The 25645-nt window shown below is 48.6% G+C and overlaps 2 protein-coding genes across 5 annotated transcripts in view; one reads left to right on the top strand and one right to left on the bottom strand.

Annotated features, from left to right (window-relative positions):
* The window catches only part of WDR20 (WD repeat domain 20), a 27236-nt gene extending 20257 nt beyond the window's left edge, over positions 1-6979 (top strand). Inside the window, exon 4 of the mRNA XM_075329573.1 lies at positions 5991-6979. Within this exon, the coding sequence (XP_075185688.1) occupies positions 5991-6044 (54 nt within the window). The 3' untranslated portion in view covers positions 6045-6979. The remainder of the gene's footprint in view (positions 1-5990) is intronic.
* Positions 6980-8566: 1587 nt separating this feature from the next.
* MOK (MOK protein kinase) overlaps positions 8567-25645 on the bottom strand; it is a 30494-nt gene continuing 13415 nt past the window's right edge. The window contains exons 5-12 of one of the 4 annotated variants that reach the window (XM_075331152.1): positions 14705-14783; positions 14213-14261; positions 12485-12663; positions 11003-11104; positions 10490-10663; positions 10315-10423; positions 9065-9262; positions 8570-8984 (exon numbers count right to left, since the gene is read on the bottom strand). In XM_075331152.1, the coding sequence (XP_075187267.1) occupies positions 8904-8984; positions 9065-9262; positions 10315-10423; positions 10490-10663; positions 11003-11104; positions 12485-12663; positions 14213-14261; positions 14705-14783 (971 nt within the window). In that variant the 3' untranslated portion in view covers positions 8570-8903. Of the gene's footprint in view, positions 8985-9064; positions 9263-10314; positions 10424-10489; positions 10664-11002; positions 11105-12484; positions 12664-14212; positions 14262-14704; positions 14784-25645 lie in introns of all 4 variants that reach the window. The other 3 variants (XM_075331153.1, XM_075331154.1, XM_075331155.1) reach the window with 3 other exon arrangements.

The raw sequence follows: 25645 nt of genomic DNA, 5'->3' as shown, positions 1-25645 counted from the left end.
GTAATGAATGTTAAATCACATAAAAGCCTTGTGTGTAATGTTTCAAAATGTTGTGCTTGTTGCTTATGGTAACAGTGTTCTACGCACGCGGGAAAACAAAATGGCGAAGTCTAATGCAATATTTACAGCAACTGAGCAGAGGAGGGATACAATTCTTGTTTCTGCAAGGAAAATCTGTGAAGGATATTCATGGTGATATGTCGCAGGCATTGGGGGATCAATGCCCTTCTTATTCCTCAGTTAAGAACTGGGTTTCCAAATTTTAAAACGGGCCACTTCAGCCCCAATGATGAGGACCGTCCTGGACGCCCGAGAGTGGTTGTTGTTCCGGAGATCGTCGATGCTGTGCACAACCTCATACTGGGGAATCCACAAATTTCAGCTAATAGCAGATATCATGGGGATTTCTCGTGAACGTGTTTGTGTCATATCCATGAACATTTGGACATGAGGAAGCTTCTGCAAAGTGGGTCCCCAAATGTTTGACAACGGATCAGAGAAGAATGCGAGTGACAACTTCCCGGTCCATTTGTCAGCGTATCTGGACTGATGAGAACTTCTTGGATCGACCGGTCACTATGGATGAGACCGGGATTTATTTGTATGACCCTGAAAACAAGGAGCAGTCAAGAGTGGAGGCACAGGGGTACTCCTCAGCCAAAGAGGTTTAGGGACCAAAAATCAGCCACTAAGATGATGGTGTCTGTGTTCTGGGATAAGGAGGGTGTGCTGCTAGTGGACTACCTTCAAAAGGGTTCCACCATCAATGCAAGGCGTTACATTGAACTTTTGGACCAATTGAAGGTAGCTCTGAAGGCCAAAAAGTGCGGCAAGCTGTCCAAAGGAATCTTGTTCCTGCAAGACAACGTTTCCACTCACACTGCACAAGTGACCCTGGCAAAACCTGCAGAGCTGGGCTTCTAGCTGGTGACCACCCACCGTATTCACCAGATCTAGATACCTCCAACTATCATCTATTTCCAAATCTGAAGAAACACCTCAAGGTACCAAATTTCACACCATGTCTGATGCCATGGCTGCTACGGATGCCTGGTTTGAGGCACAACTGAAATCCTTTTTGCTAGGCTTGCAGAACTTGGAATATCAATGTAAGAAATGTGTTGTCATCAGTGGAGAGTGTGGATAGGATGGTGAAACGTTTTTTTTTTTTTACATTTCTCATTCTTTCTGGGTAAAGCCAAAGACTTATCAGCAGCCCCCTTGTATATGTATATAAAGCAATTTTAAAGTTGTTTGGGATTAGAAAAATTGTTGTCTTCCAAACACGTTAGCCTTGCCGGACCATGGATTGCTCCATTATCCACATAGTGGCTTCTCTGAGAACTCACATTATAAGGCCCTGTCCGCACTAGAATTTTTTTTTTTTTTTCCTCAAAGTTCTTGAGTCTGAAAGATTGGTGCACTTGCGTTCAAAAACGAACTGAAAAATGCGTATGTTTTTGTGGGTGTGGTTTTTTTAACCATTATCTATGGCAAAAACCGCAGGTACCTGCAGAAAAGAAGTGACATACACATTATTTTTCTCAAGAATATTCTTGAGAAAAAAAAATGGTGTGCATAGATCCCCCGCCCGCCCCCATAGGTTTTGCTGGGGAATGTCTGCAGAAAGGTTACAACCATTTTCTCAAACTTCTGCAGCAAAAATAAAGAAATGGGTAATAATGCAGTGTGCACACAGTGCCTAAAGTTAACATATGGGTTTTTTTGTTTTTTTTTGGTTTAAGATTGGGCTGGAGGGTGTTACCAGAATGTCCGAATATGATGAAAGTGTATGGAGTGTACCACCCATTCTCCACACGGGGAAGAGCTGTAACTCCTATCCCGGGTATTGATGATAACTGCACAGTCCCTGTTATACAGTTGAGCCTCCTGATTGTAGACTTATAATATCTTCAGGAGAATATAGACTGGACAATTATGTCCTCAGTAAGCAGAGATGGTGGCTCTAGATGCCCATATCCTGTTTTGCTAATGCAGCAAGTGATTGATAGCAGACCACATCATGCAGGGGGAAATCTGGGCATAAAGATGGAGGGTAAAGAAGGGAAAACTGCACGGAGTCCGCTCTGTGTCAGAGAGGTGCACAATGTGATGGACAATGAGATGGATGGCAGGTGTGTAAAGATTTCACTGGACCTGTGGGCGGGAGGCCAGAGGGACCCGGGGGGGGCGCCACCTGTGGGCGGGAGGCCAGAGGGACCCGGGGGGGGCGCCACCTGTGGGCGGGAGGCCAGAGGGACCCGGGGGGGCGCCACCTGTGGGCGGGAGGCCAGAGGGACCGGGGGGGCGCCACCTGTGGGCGGGAGGCCAGAGGGACCCGGGGGGGGGGGGCGCGACCTGTGGGCGGGAGGCCAGAGGGACCCGGGGGGGGGGCGCCACCTGTGGGCGGGAGGCCAGAGGGACCCGCAGGTTTTCTGAGTTCTGGTGGCAGCAGTTAAATCTTTTTGGAAATGCAAGACAGAATACTTAAAAGCTACAGAACCCCAAAATCTGCTTGACTTAGATTTAGGGTTAAGTACAAACCTAATAGATGATCCCTGAGAACGTCTCATTCACTGAATGTGAATGCTGAGATACAGATAAATAGTATAAAAAAAATACCCTGCAGCATAAAATATGTATTGCTGTAGATTTGATGGCAGACATTGCGCTCCTGTCGTGCAGGACGCCAACCGAGCAGCGCCCAAACACTTCAGGACCACTGGATGATTTTTTTTTCAATGTTGCGCTTGTTGTTTTCTGTTAGAAACCATAAGCTTGGAGGGTTTTTTTTTGTGTTGGGGAGGGGGGGGGGTGTTGTCGTCGTCATTTTCTGAGACCCCTTAACTTTTCCCGTTATGTGATGTCAAGCTGTAGTTTTCATTGATACTATGTTGGGGGCATTATGACAGATTATCAGTTAGGGTAATTTCACACTTGCGTTGTTTTTCCTTCCGTTACAATCCGCCCTTTTTGAAAACAGCGGAATCCGTTAACGGATTCCGCTGTTTCCCATAGACTTGTATGGGTGACGGATTGTACCAAAAGGACCTGCGTTGCTTCCGCTGGGCGACGCTCCGTTGCTTCCGCCCAGCGGGAGGAACGCAGCATGTAACGTTGTCTTGCGCAGCGGAATCCTCTGGATTTCACTGCGCATGCTTTTTTTTTTTTTTTTTTTTTTTTTTTTTTTTTTTTGCTTTTTTTTAAATCACAAACTTTATTTTGGCTCGCGGTGGCCGAACGTTCAGCTAAGCGACCGGCCGCCGGCATGCCCGGGCGCCAGCAAGTGACAGCGCTCAGCTAAGCGACCGGCCGCCGGCATGCCCGGGCGCCAGCAAGTGACAGCGCTCAGCTAAGCGACCGGCCGCCGACATGCCCCGGGCGCCAGCAAGTGACAGCGCTCAGCTAAGCGACCGGACGCCGGCAAGTGACAGCGCTCAGCTGATCGGCCGGCCGCCGGCATGCCCGGACGCCGGCAAGTGACAGCGCTCAGCTGATCGGCCGGCTGCAGGGAGCGCTCAGCTGATCGGCCGGCTGCAGGGAGCGCTCAGCTGATCGGCCGGCTGCAGGGAGCGCTCAGCTGATCGGCCGGCTGCAGGGAGCGCTCAGCTGATCGGCCGGCTGCAGGGAGCGCTCAGCTGATCGGCCGGCTGCAGGGAGCGCTCAGCTGATCGGCCGGCTGCAGGGAGCGCTCAGCTGATCGGCCGGCTGCAGGGAGCGCTCAGCTGATCGTTCACAATCGTCTACCGCCGGTAAAACTGTAAAAAACAAAGATCGAAACGGATTCCGTTGTTTTGCAGCATCCGTTGCATCCGTCACACAACGCAAGTGTGAAACTAGCCTAAAGGCCTTTTTTTGGTGGGAACTGCAGTAGCTTTAAGTAAATGTTTTATTTTTAGTTTATTCTTTGGGGGGGGGTGTTAAATTTCTAGAACAGACTTATGGACTGATCTTTTTTTTTATTTTTTCCCTTACCCACTAGGGGACTTTACGACCATCTGATCACTAACATTATATACTGTCATATCTGTTTATAGTATAAATGGCTGCAATTACTGCTGTTCTGGGCAGATGCTGGCTGTGCATTACAGCTGTCATCTTCCCTGTGCGGTGCAGGCACAGCTCCTGAGCCTGCTCCATACACACCTGCAGATGTCACTTCTGGAAATTCTCCACATTTGGGGTGGCTTTCCCGCTGTGGAAATGTCTTGTGTGGATTCACAGTCACAGAATTATCTGTGACTGCAAATCCATTACAGACATCTAAATGGGGTTGTAATTTTGGCAGATGCAGATTTCTGTAAGCCTCATTCCGATCATTGCTGCTGGGGGGGGGGGGGGTGAATATACCTTTAATGTGGTCACAGCTGTAGATCTTTATGGTACAACTCCAAATGGAGAACACATGATAGATAAAAGTAATTTTTTATTTTTTTTTTTCTCCATATTTAAAGGGAATCAGTTGGAAAAATTTTTGCAAGTGCATATAGTGCTATATGGGTGCTTCTTACACAAAAAAGAACTATTCCGTAGAGAGCTGATGTCATTTTAGTGTAAAAGCCACATGCAGATTAGGCGGTGAGTGCACAGGGGGCGTGTCAGTGCTGATCACACGCCCCAGCCTAATTTGCATATGGCCTTTATACTAACACATCACATCTCAAATTTTTTTTTTTTTTCTTTTTTTAATTAGAAGCCAAATATATTATACAGCAGTGTTCAAAAAATAAATTTCAGATGCTCTTTTTATTGTTTAAAACACAGGAGAGGGATTCTTAGAGGACCTGTCGCCAGCTCAAAAGTGGCTAGGTTTTCTTCCCACTACTTCCCTAAATATTTCAGGTTTTTTTTTTCCCCTTCACTGTGCCATATTTCCAGCCCTTTTTTTATTTGCTGGTCTCAGGTGAGTGTTCTTCAGATTATTCTACATAGCAGCCTAGCCACTCCCCCTTGGTGAAGACTGTAAAATGAGCACTTAAAGAGGACCAACCACCAGTATTTTCATACATAAACTAAAGCCAGTGCTATACTGGCACTTTCAGGCTGATTCTATACATATCTTTAGTTGTGAGATCGGATGTATACTTTCTGAAATAAAGGCAAGTAAAGTTTGTGAAATGCACTGTTATTTTATAGCTACAGAATATCTAACAGGTAGGTTGTTTTGCTACTTATTCCTGTCCCTGCCTGTCCTTCCTCCTTTCCCCCTGTAATAACAAAGACGGGGAGGAAGGACAGGCAGCAGACAGGGGCGGGAATAACCAGCAAAACCCAACCCACCCGTTAGATATTCTGTAGCTGCTATCAATCAAATAACTGTGCATTTCACAAACTTTACTTGCCTGTATTTCAGAAAGTATACATCCTAGCTGACAACTAATGGTATGTATAGAATCAGCCTGATAGTGCCAGTGTAGCACTGGCCTTAGTTTATATAGGAAAATCCTGCTGGTTGGTCCTCTTTAAGAAAAGAAAAAAAGCAGAGCTACTCAAATAAGAGCGAAATCTGGTTTCTTTTGATTTGACAACAGGTCCTCTTTTAAAGAGGTTTGTGTATTACTTCGACAATCCCTATGTTTTCCCACAGTAAACTAAGCCTAAGCTGGCTCCTGGGGATCGTGTGGCATTATGCAGCCAATCAGTGCTGGTTTCGCTTTCGGAAAAATCCAGACATCGAAGGAAGTGAGAGCTGCGGCTGCCCTCTATCCACCTCTAGATATTATGATGTGAGTGAAACCAGCACTGAATGGCTGTAGGGGTCATGTGACACAATGTTACGCAATCCCCAGGAGAGGCAGCACCGACACCACTGGAGGAAAGTATAATTATTTTGCTGGGGGAGAAACAGGGATTGAGAAGGGCTTGTCTGAGTAGTGGACAACCCCCTTTAAAGCATTTGTTTTTGAATATTTTTCAATATTTTATATTTTTTGGGGGTTGTTTTTTTTTTTTTTTGTTTATGATTAATTAAAAAAATGCTTTATCCACAGGGTTTAATATCATCCCAAAACCAAGCGAATTCTCCAAGTGGAACAGTAGTATAGCCATGACACTACTGCTAGCGAGGCACACACTACAGGAGCAGACGTAAGGACAGAGGACCCCGGCGCTGCTCTTCAGCCGCGGAGCGTCAGAGTAGAACATGGGCAGAACGGATATATGGATTTCTATTAAGTAAAAAATAAAAAAAAAATCTACTAAATATCACACAACTGACAGGATATACTGGGCAGAGAATTTCACGACTACTCACCCCCCCGAGAAGTATATACGTGTGTGTATGTAAAATCCTCCACAACTTCCTTAGCCGTTACAGTGGAATCGATACTAGTCCATTCATTCCTCTCTGCTTTATACTTTTCAACTTTAATGTAATTTAATCTTTATAAATATAATTGTAAAATAAAGTCTGCTTATTGAAAATCCCCGGTAATTTTTTTTTTCTTCTTAGATGGTTATGAATTAATCCACCACTGTGTATTGCACTGATTTTTTTTTTTTTTTTTTTAACCTACAATGGTTTAAGAATGCACTTGATACAAAAGCAAAGTCATTCTCTCCAGTGACTTGAAATGTAATTTTTTTTTTTCTTCCCCACCCCCCAGGAAGATGGAAGCTGCAATTTTTAGTTTATTATAAAAAAAAAAACCTTATTTTTTAATTAAAAAAAAAAGTTTGCACTTAAAAAAAAAAAATAAAAAAATAAATGCAAGTTGAGAATTTTTAATTTTGCGTGTAAGAGGAAAAAAAAACAGAAAAAAAATTCCCAGGAGAAAAAGGAAACTGTTGTGCAGAAAAAAAAATATCCTTTGTATCTATTAAACATTTATTTTAATATTGTGGTTTCTAATGCCTCTGTATTATATGTACAAATAATGTAATTGAGTGGTGGGCTGCGGGGGATTTTGATCATTACACTAGTCATTTTCATTATATGAAAATAGTGATTTCTAATTAAAAGATACATATTAATATTAAAGGTTTTCTGTTTTCTTGCTCAGATGATATTTTGTCCTCCACCATGCTGTATTAAATGTATGTGACTGCTTGCGATAAGACGCCCCGTCCATCGTCTTGAGGGTTTCTGGCGTCGACCATATTTATTAAATTAGGGAATCGGATGATAAAGTTTCACAGTTGTTGTTTTTATTTTAAAAGCTGTTGTTGAACTCCTTATCAATGGCCGCGGGGGCTACATAAACTAGGGGGGGCGGAAATAAATGTATGCTGCACCATCGTGGCTGGTCTGCCCTAATCTCATGTGAGCGCTGCGGCCTCCACAATCTCCTCCAATGAGAAAGTTTCTTCCAGGAGGAGATACATGATGTATTGTCTTGTGCAGGTTTTATAGTGCTTTTATTTCTGGGACCCCCACTAATTTCGAGAATTAAGGGGTCTGCGGCTCTGAGTAACTTTCACTGTTGATCCACTGTGCAACAGAAAGGGTTCTCTAGCACAGCTCACATCCGCAGAGAGGGGCACTAATAGAAAAGTCGCAGGCACGTGTCCTAAGTGTCTGTGTCTTGGCAAAGCTACTATTAATGCCGTCAACATCATCGGCGCCATTTACCAAATCTGTTGTGAGCGAAGCGAGTGGAACCAGAAAGGGAATGTGGTCTGCGGGGGGGTCGCCACTGCACAGGGAAACCGCGACCGGGCAAAACTCCCCTCTTTACTCCATCCTTTTATGGATCATGCACCAGCCCATACATACATACATATATATAAATTGTTTTTTTATTATAATTTTTTTTTCTTGGAGGGGGGGGGGGTGTTTGGAAACCTGTAATGACCAAGAACGCTATTAACTTGCAGGTTAATAGGTATATGGTGGCACTAGGAAAGAGTTGCAGCCTGAAGAAAGTGAACTCCACCCCCCCCCCAGGAGCCGCTGGCTTTGAGTTAGAGGGGTGTGTTTTAGAGCGAGTACAGTCTCGGCAGTGAGAGCGCCGGCTGTGAACACAGCCCGACTCTGGTTGTCAGACAGTTGGCCCGGACCCTAACTGGCAGGTAGACGACCAGAGCCCTAATCCTGCCTTTCAGCTGGCAACGGCCAGGACCCCGACCCTGCCTGTTAGGCGGCTGGCCAAGACCCCGACTGTCAGACTGCAACGGCCAGGAGCCAGACCTTGACCAGCCAGGACCCTGCCCATCAGCAAGCCCAGACCCCGAGAAGATTCCCTTTTAAGTGTCTGTCTATCCACATTTTGCTGGTGGCATCATAAGCGTATGTGCCTGCATGAAACTTTATAGACTGAAGACCCCCGGTTGACATCTATATAGGACATTCTGCAAATTCATTGTAGATTACTGCCCCCTACAAGTGGAGTCGTCCTGACCACAGCGTCATTAGGTACAAACCCGACTTAGAAAAACAAATCAGATCTGCATTTTTTTTTTTCTTTAGACAGACTCTTAATTTTGGTTTATAAATACTAATGCGAAAATATCCTGACAAGTGTGACTGATGCCTTCGCATGTTCGCCGGTGCTGCCCCCTATAGCAGAGCTTGTATTCTGGGGCACAGACGCCTCTACAGGAAAAAAAAAATATATAATCTTACAAATCTGGTTTTATTTATTTTTTTTTGTTCCTCCTGGTATGAAAAACTAAATTAATGGCCATAATGTTCAGATTTAATAATAAAAAAAATATAAAAAAAAAGACTCTATTAGTAAAGAGACAATCAAGGACGGCAAAGATTGCAGAATTGATACAATTTTTTTCTGATCAGTTTGTAAAGTGCAAATTGAGTTAATTTTTTTTTTTTTTTGTAAGTGGAGTAAATGAACCCCGGAAGCAGAGCGCGGGGAGGAGCGGGCTCTGACAACGGGGACGGGTGGTTTTGGCTTTGTGCGTCTTCTCCGGCTCGGATAAAGGCACGGTTTGTATTGTGTGTGCGATCAGAATCCTCCTCCTTTTCTCTCCAGGGAAGGTAAGTGATATGGCTTCATCATCGACTTCCCGTGCTGGTGGATGTCAAACTGTGAACACAGGACAGAAGATCACAGGCAAAGATCGTACAAGAAGGAAAAAAAAAAAACTCCCGAGCCCTCGACTGTACCTTGGTGTTTATGTATTTCACGCTTGGGATTATAGGAAGTTTTCCTCCGTTTCCAGGAGTGGGGAAAACGGATTGAAACTTGAGCGTGGAGAAGGGGACCGTCTTTGAGACGCTGGGTACGTTAAGCTTTGGCAGCTCCATTGGAAAGGTAGGTCCGTGGTGCTGGAAGGCAAGGTCTGGCTGCGGCTTCATCACCTGCTTAAGAAAAGCAAGAAGACATTGGAAAGGTAATAGATTTAGATTTCATCAAAGTGGAAGTAAAAACCGGTTTCAAGATCTCTGCTTGCTGTCAATAAAGTAAAGACTGCGTCCACACTGCTATATATTAACGCTGCAACTGTGACGTCCCGATAGTGGTGGATTTTTATTATTTAAAGGTTTTTGAGGAGATTTAAAGGGTTACTCCAAAAGAAGAATAGAGGATAATTCACTTATTGCTGGGGGGGGGGGGAGGTCGGACCCCGCTTTCAATGAGGCTCCTTTTAAGACCGATAGTGGATAACTTACTTTTCCAAGAATAAGCCTTTAAGAATATTGATATCAGCGGGGTGGGAGTCACAACTCACTGTTTTGGGCTTTAGATCGGGCTTCATTGTGCTGTTTACTTAAGGGTATTGCAGCGATGGATAAATGCTGAAATACTCTGCACTGCTGCTACTAAGTAGATGAGCACACAAGAAGCAGCAGTCCCTTGAAACAGCTAAAGCCCCTTTCACATTGCGTTCTGATCTCTGTTCAGTGGCTTATGCCCAAACCCCCCTCAAAACGGGTTTTGAACGTATGCGCCGACGGGGCCGTTGACTATAATGGTGCAGATGGGGTCTCCGTGTGCACTATTTTCAGGCGTATACGCTTAGTGGAGGCGGACAACCATATGCAGTATACTACGTCTCGGTGTCCGCCTCCACTAAGCATATACTCTCGAAAATGGTGCACGACAGAGCACATGGTGACCCCCTCTGCACCATTATAGTGAATGGCCCCGTCGGCGCATGCGTCCGCAAACCGTTTTGCAGGGGAGTTCGGACGGAAGCTCCAATGGGACCACTGAATAAAGATCAGAACACAATGTGAAAGGGGCCTAATTGAGGCCAAGAGGAGGAACCCAAATATTGAAAAACCTAAGTCTAATTAGAGGCTTTGAAGATCTGTATTAGACATAAGTCTAAACAAAAAAAAATGGTGCCCAAGAACGGGAAATTCCAAAGACTAGTGGTGACCATTAATAAAGGTAATAAAAAAAAATTTACCTGCCTTCGGCCCTGTCCTGCGATCCGCATCAGATAGTTCATGGAGGCCGCGGTGTTTGACTTCTCGGCCAGTCCTAACTTACGAGGTAGGCAATGCTTCTCTAACGTCCTGAAATAAGAAGAGGCGTCAGGTACGGGGGCGGCTGTCAACGCAGGGCGAATCCAGCAACGCTACCTGGGCTCCTCAAAATAGGGGTGCTGGAGGGCTTTCATGGCGCTGAAACGGTCGTCGGGGTCGTATTCCAGCATGGCGGACAGCAGGGAGATGCTGTCGGGCGAGATGCCAGGTAACATTGTTCTGATCCCGCTCCCCTTCTTAGGCGGGAAATCAAAGTTCATAGCTCTTGACCTGCAACAATAAGGCAGTCGTTACTACAAGCGGCTATGTCTGCTGGTGGCGCTGTGAAGGTCCAGCTGAGCTCAGCACTGTCTGTCAGTCCGGTTCCTATTGATTTCTATGGGGCAACACGTCATTAGCAACCAGTTTGTTGCATACGCTATTCCCCTGACTGCATGTGAAGGTGTGAACAGGGGCGTGGGGGCGCGTGCATCCACACTGTACAGGGCTGTATAATCTGCTGAGACGCGTGCGGAGATCTGATGTTTTCCAGAAATTAACCTACAGCGCAAAATCCTAAGAAACCGCAAATGTGTGGATGGAAACGATGCGGATGTCGCCGTCTCTTACTGTTTAAACTTTCTCAGCACAGCGGAGGCCGGCGTGCCCAGGATGTCGTGGATTTTGGATATCTGGTCTAGTTCATTCAAGCCGGGGAAGAGAGGATGGAGGCTGAAAAAAAATGATATAGTGAGCGTCCGCCATGTACGGTGTTATTTTCCTGGGGAATGCAGCCGTGCTCGGGCCACAGTCCTCTGCAGGGAGAGCCTTTCTGTTGACACAGACAAATGGGAATGCTGATGCCGGGGTTGATACGCTGCGCTAGCAAAAAGCTGTCTGTACAAAGGCCAGCGCTGGTTAAAGAGCCCCGGGAGTGAGCATTATCGCAAGCTACAATCTGCCAGGGTGAACAGGCGAGGGCAGGAACTGTGACCAGCCAGCGAAGCCGTGCCAGCTGACCAATCACACTGCCATAGAGCTGGTACAGCCAGGGGACAGCATGCTGGGAGTAGTAGTCCAGCAACAGATGGAAAATCATGTCCTCTAATACGTGTGTGTAAGCATGGAGGGTACCAGTGACCCACCTGCAAAAAGGGGTACTCCCAGCCTAGTATGTCACAAGGATATGCCCTCATCTACAAAAGTGAGGACCCCGCAGATCGATGATGGTGCGTCTTCACGGATCGCTCAAAAAGACTCCGGAAGCGCTGAGCTCCTGCACAGAGCAGAATACAGCTGATGACCCAGTATAGGGGTCCGTACTCCGCTCTTTTGTCGCACAGTCCTGCCGGAGCTCGGGGCTTCTAACCAGAAAGTACAGACCACCAGGATAGGGCCTCATCTTCAAAAGGGAGGACCCCGCAGATCAGTGATAGTGCGTCTTTTTCGAGACCCCCACGGACTGCTCAAAAAGACTCCGGAAGCGCTGAGCTCCTGCACAGGGTGGTGTACAGCTGATGACCCAGTATAGGGGTCCGTACTCCGCTCTGTGGTCGCACAGTCTTGCAGGAGCTCAGTGCTTCTCACCAGAAAAGTAGGGACCACCAGGATAGGGCCGCATCTACAAAGTGAAGACCAGTGATGGTGAGAAACCTGAGACCCCCATGTATCGCTCAGAAACACTACAGATGAGCTTCTACCCCAGAATGTAGAGACCTCAGTGCTGCGTCCCCTTTATTGTGCCCATCACGCCTTCTTCGCTTTGCAGGTAATTGTAGCTGGCCACGTTTACTGCAGTGGGTGCCTGGGGAGACCCCTATTCCGGGCTGTAACCCCTTGATTCCCAGGATCGGAGGTCGGATCATTAAGTGATGGCATATCCTAGTGTGAGGAGCATTCCCTCTATCCTTTCTGCGCCTAGGACACCACATGAAGGTTGGGAAAATTTACCAGAACCGCACTCGTAGTAATAACAGATATATCATTTCCATCCTGCTCAAAGATGGGGGTCCTGAGTTGTGACCCCCCCAATCTGCTTCTCTATCATTGCTACTTAAAGCCCACCCTGTGCTGCAAGCGTGTCCCGGAGGACGTTGTGACGTGGCCTCTCACCTGCAGATTTCGAAGAAGACGCAGCCGGCGCTCCACATGTCCATCTTGTAGGTGTAGTACCCGTCGGTCAGGAGGCATTCCGGGGCTCGATACCAGCGGGTGGAGATATACTCGGTGTACGGCTGCTTGGAAAAAACACTGCGGCAAGAGCCAAAGTCTGCCAGCTTCAGGACGTCTTGCTAGAAAGAAAGGTAATGAGACCTTCAGAGACAAAAATCACGTGCGGGTGAAATAAGTATTGAGCGCGTCACCAATTTTCTAAGTAAATATATTTCTAAAGCTGCTATTGACATGAATTTCTCACCAGATGTTAGTAACAACCAATCCAATCCACACAGGCAAAGAAATGAAACCATAGATGTCAATAAATTGTGTAATAATGAGAAATGACACAGGGAAAAAATATTGAACACGCTTACTAAAACGTAATTAATACTTTGTACAAAAGCCTGTGTTGAAAGGCTTTTGTACGCTACCACACGCCTCTTGTATGGAGACACTAGTCACCTGCATTGCTCAGGTGGATTTTGGACCATTCTTCCACACACACACACACACACACACACACACACACACACACACACACACCACACACACACACACACCACACACACACACACCCTTCACATTCTGTAGGTCCCGGCTCCTTCCATGAACTCTGAGCGTTAGTTCCTTCCATAAATTTTCTATTGGATTCGGCTCCGGTGATTGGCTCGGCCGTTCTAGCAGATTTATTTTCTTTCTATGAGATGGTAGTTTCCTTGGCTGTGTGCTTGGGATCATCGTCTTGCTTATTTCACTGGTAGATGGCAGCAGATTTTTAGCAAGAATGCCTTGGTACATTTGTCCATTCATTCTTTCTTCAATTATATGAGGTTTGCCAGTGCCGTCTACTGAAAACCAGCCCCATACCATAATGTTCCCACCTTCACGCTTCACTGTTGTTGGTGGTTTTGAGGTGATTTGCCTTTTGGCCTCCAAACATGGTGTGTATTATGGCCTCCAAAGAATTCAGTTTTGAAACAATTTTACCTGCTGATTCCTGGTCTTACTGTCGCTCTCCATAGGTTTTCCTTGGCTCTTGGACAACTCTTCTGATAATTCTTTTCACTCGTCTGTCTGAAATCTTGTGGGGAGCACCCGGTCGTGGACGGTTTATGGTGAAATTATGTTCTTTTCACTTTCGGATTATGGCCCCAATAGTACTCACTGGAACCTTCAGTAGTGTAGAAATTCTTCTGTAGCCAATGTCATCAGTATGTTTTGCCACAATAAGGCTTCAAAGGTCTTGAGACAGCTCACTGGTTTTACCCATCATGGGATGTTTCTTGTATGGCACCTTGGAAATGAGACACCTTTTTATAGGCCATCAGTTGAACCAGCTGATATTATTTTTCACTAAGTGGCATGATTGTTTTCTAACTACTGATAGATTTCAGCTAGTCTCATGGCTTTCCATATCTCTATTTATGTGTTCAATAGTTTTTCCCTGTGTAATTTCTCATTATTACTCATCACTTAATTTCTGGAAAGCTATGGTTTGATTTCTTTGCCTGTGTGGATTGGATGGGTTGTTACAGACATGTGGTGAGAAATTAATGTCGATAGCTCCTTTATAAATATATTTACTTAGAAAATTGGTGACGTGTTCAATACTTATTTCATCTGCTGAATATTTGCTTATACCGACCACCTGCACCGGTTACATCAGACATTACAGTTTCTCACCTTTATCAGAATGTTCTCTGGTTTTACATCACGGTGAAAAATGCCGTTTCTGTTTTAGTGCAAGAAGAAAAAAAAAAAAAAAATAATAATAACAATAATAAATGGAGATTTTATTGTAGAAAATAATAAATAAAAAAAAATAATAAATAAAATAATGACAGCTTTGGTGTAACAATCGCCCTGCTGAGAATCAGCTGGTAATTAATGGATTACAGAGGGTCTGGCAGGTGAAACCTCCTGCTAGTATCACTAGGGGGCATCATAGCCTGCCGGGACACTTAGGTTTTACACGGGCGGGGGGGATTTAAAGCTCTTGTCTGCAGCCCGGGTCATGCTGGGAGTTGTAGTCTCACAGCGGCTGTAGAGACGCAGGTTGGAGAGCATTGCTGGGAGGATGTAATGACTTTCCAGGGATCATGTGCATTACCCGAGGCAGAGGTGAGAACTAAGGGGTTAACAGGAATATGATTATCGGAGAGGACGTAAACCCACCGGTGTATGTGCTCCAGAGATTTACACAGCTGGTACATGTAGTTCCTGATTTTATGTTCCGGTAGGGGCTGTCTTCTCTCTGTGAAGTAGCAGATAAAAAATAATAGTGATAATAATAGAAAAAAAAAAAAAGAATAATAATTATATATATATATATATACATATATATATATATATATATATATATATATATATATATATATATATATATATATATTAATATGTTATATATTTATATGTTTATATATATTAATATGTATATATATATATATATATATATATATATATATATATTAATATGTTTATATATATATATAAAAATATGTTTTTATATATATATATATGTTTATATATATATATATATATATATATATATATATATATATATATATATATATATATATATATATATAAATATATTTAAATACTAGCTGTACTACCCGGCTTCGCCCGGGTTAATAGCTGCTGTTAACAAAATAGAATGTATTAATATTCCCGGGACAGAATGTATAAATAGAATATATTAACGCCCGGGATAGTAGCTGTCTCTCTATTTCTCTCCCATTCTCTGTCTGTCTCCCCTTCTGTATAAATATCTCTGTCTCTCTATCGTTGTCTGTCTGTCTCTTTCCCTGTCTCTCTCTCTTTGTCTGTCTCTTTTCCTGTCTGTCTCTGACTGTCTCTGTCTCTTTCTCCGTCTGTCTCAATCTCTTTCCCTGTCTGTCTATCTATCTGTTTCCTTGTCTGTCTATCTCTGTCACTTTCCCTGTGTGTCTCTTTCCCTGTCTGTCTCTTTCCCTCTTTCTCTGTCTGTCTCTTTCCCTGTCTGTCTGTTTCCCTGTGTCTGTCTCTTTGTCTGTGTCTGTCTCTTAACCTGTCTCTCTCTTTCCCTGTCAGTCTGTCTCTTTGTCTGTGTCTGTCTCTTTGTGTCTGTCTCTTACCCTGTCTATGTCTGTTTCTTACCCTGTCTGTGTCTGTCTCTTTCCCTGTCTGTGTCTGTCTCTTTCCCTGTCTGTGTCTGCCTCTTTCCCTGTCTGTGTCTGCCTCTTTCCCTGTCTGTGTCTGCCTCTTTCCCTGGCTGCATTGTGACATGCCAACATTCCATATAAGGGTGTGGCTGCGCATTCTTCTGAAGTTCTGGCTGCACTGTGGCTCCCAGCTCCATTCGCTTTAATGGAGGCAGGTTTTTTGGCGAATAACTGTAAAGAGCGGGGTTAAAATTTCCCCTCGAAACATAGCTTATGACGCTCTCGGGGTCCAGAAGTGTGAGTGTGCAAAATTGTGTGGCTGTAGCTGCGACGGTGCAGATGCCAATCCCGGACATACATACATACATACACACACATACACACATTCAGCTTTATATATTAGATGTTTATATCTGGAGCCCAAATCCGATACTTCTCACAGCGGAAGGTTTGCTACAGTAGCATCCGACCTTCATCAGCAGCACAGATGGTTTTTCCCTGTGCTGATAGTTTGCTACAATGTATCAGTCCGATCAGATACAGTATAACGTCCGGACATTTGGGCTGTGGTCACACATTCTGGTTTTTGCTACTCGAGAACCACTTGTTACAAGGAAATACAATTTAAAAAGAAGACCCAGCGCACCAATCGTTAATGGTCTGTGTCTGGTATTGCAGCTCAGCACCTTTATAAAGTATAAGGCTGCGCTGCGATACCTGACACGGCCTCGTGACAAAGGGTGGCGCTGCTTCTAAGGAAAAAGCAGATAAGATGATTATTTAGACTGTATCTAATTGTAGCAAATCCTCAGCTGTAAGAAGCAGAAGCTCAGGAGAGGTTTTCCCTGCAAGTCAGGGCCCCATCCGATTCTTGCCTGGGCCGGCTGTGTATATGGCCACCATACAACTGCTGCAGGAACACTACATAAGAGAAGTTCATGAAACAGAGGGATCAGGATGAAAACTGTAGTAAGCCTCCCATGGGGCAATTTAGAGCTTGGTTGTGGCCATCGGAGGGGGTCCCAGCGGTCAGACCCCCCGACAATCATGTGATGCAGGTTCAGCCGCTATGGACAGGTGAGATCGTTGCCGTTAATGAGCGGCGGCGTGCCCGGCTCGTAGCTTATAATCTGCTGCACACTTGGCACACGAGTCACCAGGAAGCTGGCAGAGATCCGAGAACGAGAATGTCACCAGCAAAGCGGAAGAGAAAGGAAAAACACCGAGGTGCAGGCCATGCAGAAGAAAGAGGAGGGCAGAGACGCACAGAGAGGGCAGAGACGCACAGAGAGGGCAGAGACGTACAGAGAGGGCAGAGACGCACAGAGAGGGCAGAGACGCACAGAGAGGGCAGAGACGCACAGAGAGGGCAGACACGTACAAAGAGGACAGAGACGTACAGAGAGGGCAGAGACGCACAGAGAGGGCAGAGACGTACAGAGAGGGCAGAGACGCACAGAGAGGGCAGAGACGCACAGAGAGGGCAGAGACGTACAGAGAGGGCAGAGACGTACAGAGAGGGCAGAGACGCAGGAGGTCAGAGACACACAGGGAGGACAGAGACGTACAGAGAGGACAGAGACGCACAGAGAGGGCAGAGACGTACAGAGAGGGCAGAGACGTACAGAGAGGGCAGAGACGTACAGAGAGGGCAGAGACGCACAGAGAGGGCAGAGACGTACAGAGACGCAGGAAATAAGAGACGTACAGAGAGGGCAGAGACGTACAGAGAGGGCAGAGACGCACAGAGAGGGCAGAGACGTGCAGAGAGGACAGAGACATGCAGGGAGGGCAGAGACGCACAGGGAGGGCAGAGACGCACAGAGAGGGCAGAGACGTACAGAGAGGGCAGAGACGTGCAGAGAGGGCAGAGACGCACAGAGAGGGCAGAGACGTACAGAGAGGGCAGAGACGTACAGAGAGGGCAGAGACGTACAGAGAGGGCAGAGACGCAGGAGGTCAGAGACGTACAGAGAGGTCAGAGACGTACAGAGAGGGCAGAGACGTACAGAGAGGGCAGAGACGCACAGAGAGGGCAGAGACGTACAGAGAGGGCAGAGACGTAAAGAGAGGGCAGAGACGTACAGAGAGGGCAGAGACGTACAGAGAGGGCAGAGACGCACAGAGAGGGCAGAGACGCAGGAGGTCAGAGACGTACAGAGAGGTCAGAGACGTACAGAGAGGGCAGAGACGCACAGAGAGGGCAGAGACGTACAGAGACGTACAGAGAGGGCAGAGACGTACAGAGAGGTCAGAGACGTACAGAGAGGGCAGAGACGTACAGAGAGGGCAGAGACGCACAGAGAGGGCAGAGACGCAAGAGGTCAGAGACGTACAGAGAGGACAGAGACGTACAGAGAGGGCAGAGACATACAGAGAGGGCAGAGACGTACAGAGAGGGCAGAGACGCACAGAGAGGGCAGAGACGCAGGAGGTCAGAGACGTACAGAGAGGACAGAGACGTACAGAGAGGGCAGAGATGTACAGAGAGGGCAGAGACGTACAGAGAGGGCAGAGACGTACAGAGAGGGCAGAGACGTACAGAGAGGGCAGAGACGTACAGAGAGGGCAGAGACGCAGGAGGTCAGAGACGTGCAGAGAGGACAGAGACGTACAGAGAGGGCAGAGACGTACAGAGAGGGCAGAGACGCAGGAGGTCAGAGACGTGCAGAGAGGACAGAGACGTACAGAGAGGGCAGAGACGTACAGAGAGGGCAGAGACGTACAGAGAGGGCAGAGACGCAGGAGGTCAGAGACACACAGAGAGGACAGAGACGTACAGAGAGGGCAGAGACGTACAGAGAGGGCAGAGACGTACAGAGAGGGCAGAGACGTACAGAGAGGGCAGAGACGCAGGAGGTCAGAGACACACAGAGAGGACAGAGACGTACAGAGAGGGCAGAGACGTACAGAGAGGGCAGAGACGTACAGAGAGGACAGAGAGGTCAGAGATGTACAGAGACGCAGGAGGTCAGAGACGCAGGAGGTCAGAGACGTACAGAGAGGTCAGAGACGTACAGCGAGGACAGAGACACAGGCGGTCAGAGACGTACAGAGAGGGCAGAGACGTACAGAGAGGGCAGAGACGTACAGAGAGGGCAGAGACACAGGAGGTCAGAGACGTACAGATTCGTACAGAGAGGACAGAGACGCAGGAGGTCAGAGACGTACAGAGAGAACAGAGACGTACAGAGAGGGCAGAGACGTACAGAGAGGTCAGAGACGTACAGAGAGGGCAGAGACGTACAGAGAGGACAGAGACGTACAGAGAGGACAGAGAGGGCAGAGATGTACAGAGAGGTCAGAGACGTAGAGAGAGGGCAGAGACGTACAGAGAGGACAGAGACGTACAGAGACGTACAGAGAGGGCAGAGACGTACAGAGAGGGCAGAGACGTACAGAGAGGGCAGAGAGGGCAGAGACGTACAGAGAGGGCAGAGACGTACAGAGAGGGCAGAGACGTACAGAGAGGGCAGAGACGTACAGAGAGGACAGAGAGGTCAGAGATGTACAGAGACGCAGGAGGTCAGAGACGTACAGAGAAGGCAGAGACGTACAGAGAGGGCAGAGACGTACAGAGAGGACAGAGAGGTCAGAGATGTACAGAGACGCAGGCGGTCAGAGACGCAGGCGGTCAGAGACGCAGGAGGTCAGAGACGTACAGAGAGGACAGAGACGTACAGAGAGGACAGAGAGGACAGAGAGGGCAGAGACGTACAGAGAGGGCAGAGACGTACAGAGAGGGCAGAGACGTACAAAGAGGGCAGAGAGGACAGAGACGTACAGAGAGGGCAGAGACGTACAGAGAGGGCAGAGACGTACAGAGAGGACAGAGAGGTCAGAGATGTACAGAGACGCAGGAGGTCAGAGACGTACAGAGAGGGCAGAGACGTACAGAGAGGGCAGAGACGCAAGAGGTCAGAGACGTACAGAGAGGACAGAGACGTACAGAGAGGGCAGAGACGTACAGAGAGGGCAGAGACGTACAGAGAGGGCAGAGACGCACAGAGAGGGCAGAGACGCAGGAGGTCAGAGACGTACAGAGAGGACAGAGACGTACAGAGAGGGCAGAGATGTACAGAGAGGGCAGAGACGTACAGAGAGGGCAGAGACGTACAGAGAGGGCAGAGACGTACAGAGAGGGCAGAGACGTACAGAGAGGGCAGAGACGTACAGAGAGGGCAGAGACGTACAGAGAGGGCAGAGACGCAGGAGGTCAGAGACGTGCAGAGAGGACAGAGACGTACAGAGAGGGCAGAGACGTACAGAGAGGACAGAGACGTACAGAGAGGGCAGAGACGTACAGAGAGGGCAGAGACGCAGGAGGTCAGAGACGTGCAGAGAGGACAGAGACGTACAGAGAGGGCAGAGACGTACAGAGAGGGCAGAGACGTACAGAGAGGGCAGAGACGCAGGAGGTCAGAGACACACAGAGAGGACAGAGACGTACAGAGAGGGCAGAGACGTACAGAGAGGGCAGAGACGTACAGAGAGGGCAGAGACGTACAGAGAGGGCAGAGACGTACAGAGAGGGCAGAGACGCAGGAGGTCAGAGACACACAGAGAGGACAGAGACGTACAGAGAGGGCAGAGACGTACAGAGAGGGCAGAGACGTACAGAGAGGACAGAGAGGTCAGAGATGTACAGAGACGCAGGAGGTCAGAGACGCAGGAGGTCAGAGACGTACAGAGAGGTCAGAGACGTACAGCGAGGACAGAGACACAGGCGGTCAGAGACGTACAGAGAGGGCAGAGACGTACAGAGAGGGCAGAGACGTACAGAGAGGGCAGAGACACAGGAGGTCAGAGACGTACAGATTCGTACAGAGAGGACAGAGACACAGGAGGTCAGAGACGTACAGATTCGTACAGAGAGGACAGAGACGCAGGAGGTCAGAGACGTACAGAGAGAACAGAGACGTACAGAGAGGGCAGAGACGTACAGAGAGGTCAGAGACGTACAGAGAGGGCAGAGACGTACAGAGAGGACAGAGACGTACAGAGAGGACAGAGAGGGCAGAGACGTACAGAGAGGTCAGAGACGTAGAGAGAGGGCAGAGACGTACAGAGAGGACAGAGACGTACAGAGACGTACAGAGAGGACAGAGAGGGCAGAGACGTACAGAGAGGGCAGAGACGTACAGAGAGGGCAGAGAGGGCAGAGACGTACAGAGAGGGCAGAGACGTACAGAGAGGGCAGAGACGTACAGAGAGGACAGAGAGGTCAGAGATGTACAGAGACGCAGGAGGTCAGAGACGTACAGAGAAGGCAGAGACGTACAGAGAGGGCAGAGACGTACAGAGAGGACAGAGAGGTCAGAGATGTACAGAGACGCAGGCGGTCAGAGACGCAGGCGGTCAGAGACGCAGGAGGTCAGAGACGTACAGAGAGGACAGAGACGTACAGAGAGGACAGAGACGTACAGAGACGTACAGAGAGGACAGAGAGGGCAGAGACGTACAGAGAGGGCAGAGACGTACAAAGAGGGCAGAGAGGACAGAGACGTACAGAGAGGGCAGAGACGTACAGAGAGGGCAGAGACGTACAGAGAGGGCAGAGACGTACAGAGAGGTCAGAGATGTACAGAGACGCAGGAGGTCAGAGACGTACAGAGAGGGCAGAGACGTACAGAGAGGGCAGAGACGTACAGAGAGGTCAGAGATGTACAGAGACGCAGGAGGTCAGAGACGCAGGAGGTCAGAGATGTACAGAGAGGACAGAGACGTACAGAGAGGATAGAGACGTACAGAGATGTACAGAGATGACAGAGAGGGCAGAGACGTACAGAGAGGGCAGAGAGGACAGAGGCGTACAGAGAGGACAGAGGCGTACAGAGAGGGCAGAGACGTACAGAGAGGGCAGAGACGTACAGAGAGGACAGAGAGGTCAGAGATGTACAGAGACGCAGGCGGTCAGAGACGCAGGCGGTCAGAGACGCAGGAGGTCAGAGACGTACAGAGAGGACAGAGACGTACAGAGAGGACAGAGACGTACAGAGAGGACAGAGACGTACAGAGACGTACAGAGAGGACAGAGAGGGCAGAGACGTACAGAGAGGGCAGAGACGTACAGAGAGGGCAGAGAGGACAGAGACGTACAGAGAGGGCAGAGACGTACAGAGAGGGCAGAGACGTACAGAGAGGACAGAGAGGTCAGAGATGTACAGAGACGCAGGAGGTCAGAGACGTACAGAGAGGACAGAGACGTACAGAGAGGGCAGAGACGTACAGAGAGGGCAGAGACGTACAGAGAGGACAGAGAGGTCAGAGATGTACAGAGACGCAGGAGGTCAGAGACGTACAGAGAGGACAGAGACGTACAGAGAGGGCAGAGACGTACAGAGAGGGCAGAGACGTACAGAGAGGACAGAGAGGTCAGAGATGTACAGAGACGCAGGAGGTCAGAGACGCAGGAGGTCAGAGACGTACAGAGAGGACAGAGACGTACAGAGACGTACAGAGACGTACAGAGAGGACAGAGAGGGCAGAGACGTACAGAGAGGGCAGAGAGGTACAGAGAGGGCAGAGAGGACAGAGATGTACAGAGAGGGCAGAGACGTACAGAGAGGGCAGAGACGTACAGAGAGGGTAGAGATGTACAGAAAGGTCAGAGACGTACAGAGAGGGCAGAGACGTACAGAGAGGGCAGAGACGTACAGCGAGGACAGAGACGTACAGAGAGGGCAGAGATGTACAGAAAGGTCAGAGACGCAGGAGGTCAGAGACGCAGGAGGTCAGAGACGTACAGAGAGGGCAGAGACGTACAGAGATGTACAGAGACGCAGGAGGTCAGAGACGTACAGGGAGGTCAGAGACGCAGGAGGTCAGAGACGAACAGAGAGGGCAGAGACGTACAGAGAGGGCAGAGACGTACAGAGAGGGCAGAGACGTACAGAGAGGACAGAGACACAGGAGGTCAGAGACGTACAAAGGGGACAGGTTACAGAATGATATGAGGTCAGAGACACAGGAGGTAAGTGACGTACAGAGAGGACAGAGATGCAGGAGGTCAGAGACGTACAGAGAGGACAGAGACATACAGAGAGGACAGAGATGCAGGAGGTCAGAGACGTACAGAAAAGACAGAGACGTATAGAGAGGACAGAGACGCAGGAGGACAGAGATGGACAGAGAGGACAGAGAGGTACAGAGAGGACAGAGACGCAGGAGGACAGAGATGTACAGAGAGGACAGAGACACAGGAGGTCAGAGACGTACAGAGAGGGCAGAGACGTACAGAGAGGTCAGAGACGTACAGCGAGGACAGAGACACAGGAGGTCAGAGACGTACAGAGAGGGCAGAGACGTACAGAGAGGGCAGAGACGTACAGAGAGGGCAGAGACGTAGAGAGAGGGCAGAGACGCAGGAGGTCAGAGACGTACAGATTCGTACAGAGAGGACAGAGACGCAGGAGGTCAGACACGTACAGAGAGAACAGAGACGTACAGAGAGGGCAGAGACGTACAGAGAAGTCAGAGACGTACAGAAAGGGCAGAGACGTACAGAGAGGGCAGAGAGGTCAGAGATGTACAGAGACGCAGGAGGTCACAGATGTACAGAGAGAACAGAGACGTACAGAGAGGGCAGAGACGCACAGAGAGGGCAGAGACGCAGGAGGTCAGAGACGTACAGATTCGTACAGAGAGGACATAGACGCAGGAGGTCAGAGACGTACAGAGAGGACAGAGACGTACAGAGAGGACAGAGACGTACAGAGACGTACAGAGAGGACAGAGAGGGCAGAGACGTACAGAGAGGGCAGAGACGTACAAAGAGGGCAGAGAGGACAGAGACGTACAGAGAGGGCAGAGACGTACAGAGAGGGCAGAGACGTACAGAGAGGACAGAGAGGTCAGAGATGTACAGAGACGCAGGAGGTCAGAGACGTACAGAGAGGGCAGAGACGTACAGAGAGGGCAGAGACGTACAAAGAGGGCAGAGAGGACAGAGACGTACAGAGAGGGCAGAGACGTACAGAGAGGGCAGAGACGTACAGAGAGGACAGAGAGGTCAGAGATGTACAGAGACGCAGGAGGTCAGAGACGTACAGAGAGGGCAGAGACGTACAGAGAGGGCAGAGACGTACAGAGAGGTCAGAGATGTACAGAGACGCAGGAGGTCAGAGACGCAGGAGGTCAGAGATGTACAGAGAGGACAGAGACGTACAGAGAGGATAGAGACGTACAGAGATGTACAGAGAGGACAGAGAGGGCAGAGACGTACAGAGAGGGCAGAGAGGACAGAGGCGTACAGAGAGGACAGAGGCGTACAGAGAGGGCAGAGACGTACAGAGAGGGCAGAGACGTACAGAGAGGACAGAGAGGTCAGAGATGTACAGAGACGCAGGCAGTCAGAGACGCAGGCGGTCAGAGACGCAGGAGGTCAGAGACGTACAGAGAGGACAGAGACGTACAGAGAGGACAGAGACGTACAGAGAGGACAGAGACGTACAGAGACGTACAGAGAGGGCAGAGACGTACAGAGAGGGCAGAGACGTACAGAGAGGGCAGAGAGGACAGAGACGTACAGAGAGGGCAGAGACGTACAGAGAGGGCAGAGACGTACAGAGAGGACAGAGAGGTCAGAGATGTACAGAGACGCAGGAGGTCAGAGACGTACAGAGAGAACAGAGACGTACAGAGAGGGCAGAGACGTACAGAGAAGTCAGAGACGTACAGAAAGGGCAGAGACGTACAGAGAGGGCAGAGAGGTCAGAGATGTACAGAGACGCAGGAGGTCACAGATGTACAGAGAGAACAGAGACGTACAGAGAGGGCAGAGACGCACAGAGAGGGCAGAGACGCAGGAGGTCAGAGACGTACAGATTCGTACAGAGAGGACATAGACGCAGGAGGTCAGAGACGTACAGAGAGGACAGAGACGTACAGAGTGGACAGAGACGTACAGAGAGGACAGAGACGTACAGAGAGGGCAGAGACGTACAGAGAGGGCAGAGACTTACTTACAGAGAGTACAGAGAGGTCAGAGACGTACAGAGATGCAGGAGGTCTGAGACATACAGAGAGGACAGAGATGCAGGAGGTCAGAGATGTACAAAGGGGACAGGTTACAGAATGATATGAGGTCAGAGACACAGGAGGTAAGTGACGTACAGAGAGGACAGAGATGCAGGAGGTCAGAGACATACAGAGAGGACAGAGACATACAGAGAAGACAGAGATGCAGGAGGTCAGAGACGTACAGAAAAGACAGAGACGTATAGAGAGGACAGAGACGCAGGAGGACAGAGATGTACAGAGAGGACAGAGAGGTACAGAGAGGACAGAGACGCAGGAGGACAGAGATGTACAGAGAGGACAGAGATGTACAGAGAGGACAGAGACACATGAGGTCAGATACGTACAGAGAGGACAGGTTACAGAATGAGAGGAGGTCAGAGACGTACAGAGGCGGCAGGCGGTGGTAGGAGCTTGATTGTGCAGTTTGTAAGACGGGGCAGAAATGCGGGTAAAAGATGAGGCCGGCAGCAAATGAACAATACCCAGGCGATGCACACTTCATCAATGGTATCACACTGTAGCAAGAACTTTACGGGTCACTAGTCCCTGAAGTGACGGCAGGAACCTCTGTCCCCGTCCCCCAGAATGTACAGAGGCAATGATCGCACCCCGAGCCGTAGAGGATTCACCATAATAACGGGCTTCATAGGGACAGTTTTTAGGGCGCTCAATAATCTGTCCAGCATGGAACAAGTCCAAGAACGAGGATCATAGCTGAAGATATAGAAAAAAACAAAGGTATTGTCATGTATCACTGCATGCTCATACAATATCATGTGTCACAGCAGCCTCAGCCCTGAACAAGGGGTTAACCTGCCATAATGAGAGCGCAGGAGCGCAGCTGCCATTACACAGCCGCGCAGCGGCCCAGCATCGGCCCCGGACACTTGTGCAGGACGTATTCCTCTATAATAAAGCTGCGCCGCCGTCTTATGGGGCCAATGACCCCGCA

Source organism: Anomaloglossus baeobatrachus, chromosome 12 (genome assembly GCF_048569485.1).
Source record: "Anomaloglossus baeobatrachus isolate aAnoBae1 chromosome 12, aAnoBae1.hap1, whole genome shotgun sequence".
Taxonomy (NCBI): Eukaryota; Metazoa; Chordata; class Amphibia; order Anura; family Aromobatidae; genus Anomaloglossus; species Anomaloglossus baeobatrachus.
The sequence above is the reverse complement of the archived record's forward strand: the minus strand, read 5'-3'. Positions and strand labels throughout refer to the sequence as shown.